The sequence below is a fragment of the Penaeus monodon genome, chromosome 21, assembly GCF_015228065.2.
Source record: "Penaeus monodon isolate SGIC_2016 chromosome 21, NSTDA_Pmon_1, whole genome shotgun sequence".
NCBI lineage: Eukaryota > Metazoa > Arthropoda > Malacostraca > Decapoda > Penaeidae > Penaeus > Penaeus monodon.
In genome coordinates this window covers 23130645-23130846 of record NC_051406.1, presented here as the reverse complement: position 1 = coordinate 23130846, position 202 = coordinate 23130645, and the positions used below count along the sequence as shown (strand labels likewise).

The window sequence follows — 202 nt, the reverse complement described above, 5'->3', positions numbered from 1 at the left end:
GGTGGACTTCTGTAAATACAATTACTAGTAATGAAAAAAACAGACTGTCCCACTGAACTTACATCCATTCCTGCAATCTGCAATGTGTCATTTGTTGAGTCAGTGATGCTTTTTACAGTCACAGGGACCAAATTCTGTGACCGCCTTGCCTGAAAGAGAATCATTCAATCAGAACATAATGACACAAAGTTACTACTATAGC

The 202-nt window shown here is 38.6% G+C and overlaps 1 protein-coding gene across 1 annotated transcript in view; it reads right to left on the bottom strand.

The window, feature by feature from the left end:
* The window catches only part of LOC119586360 (replication protein A 32 kDa subunit-like), a gene marked incomplete in the record, with an annotated part of 6008 nt that overhangs the window by 3645 nt on the left and 2161 nt on the right, over window positions 1-202 (bottom strand). Inside the window, 1 exon segment of the mRNA XM_037935073.1 lies at window positions 63-149. Within this exon segment, the coding sequence (XP_037791001.1) occupies window positions 63-149 (87 nt within the window).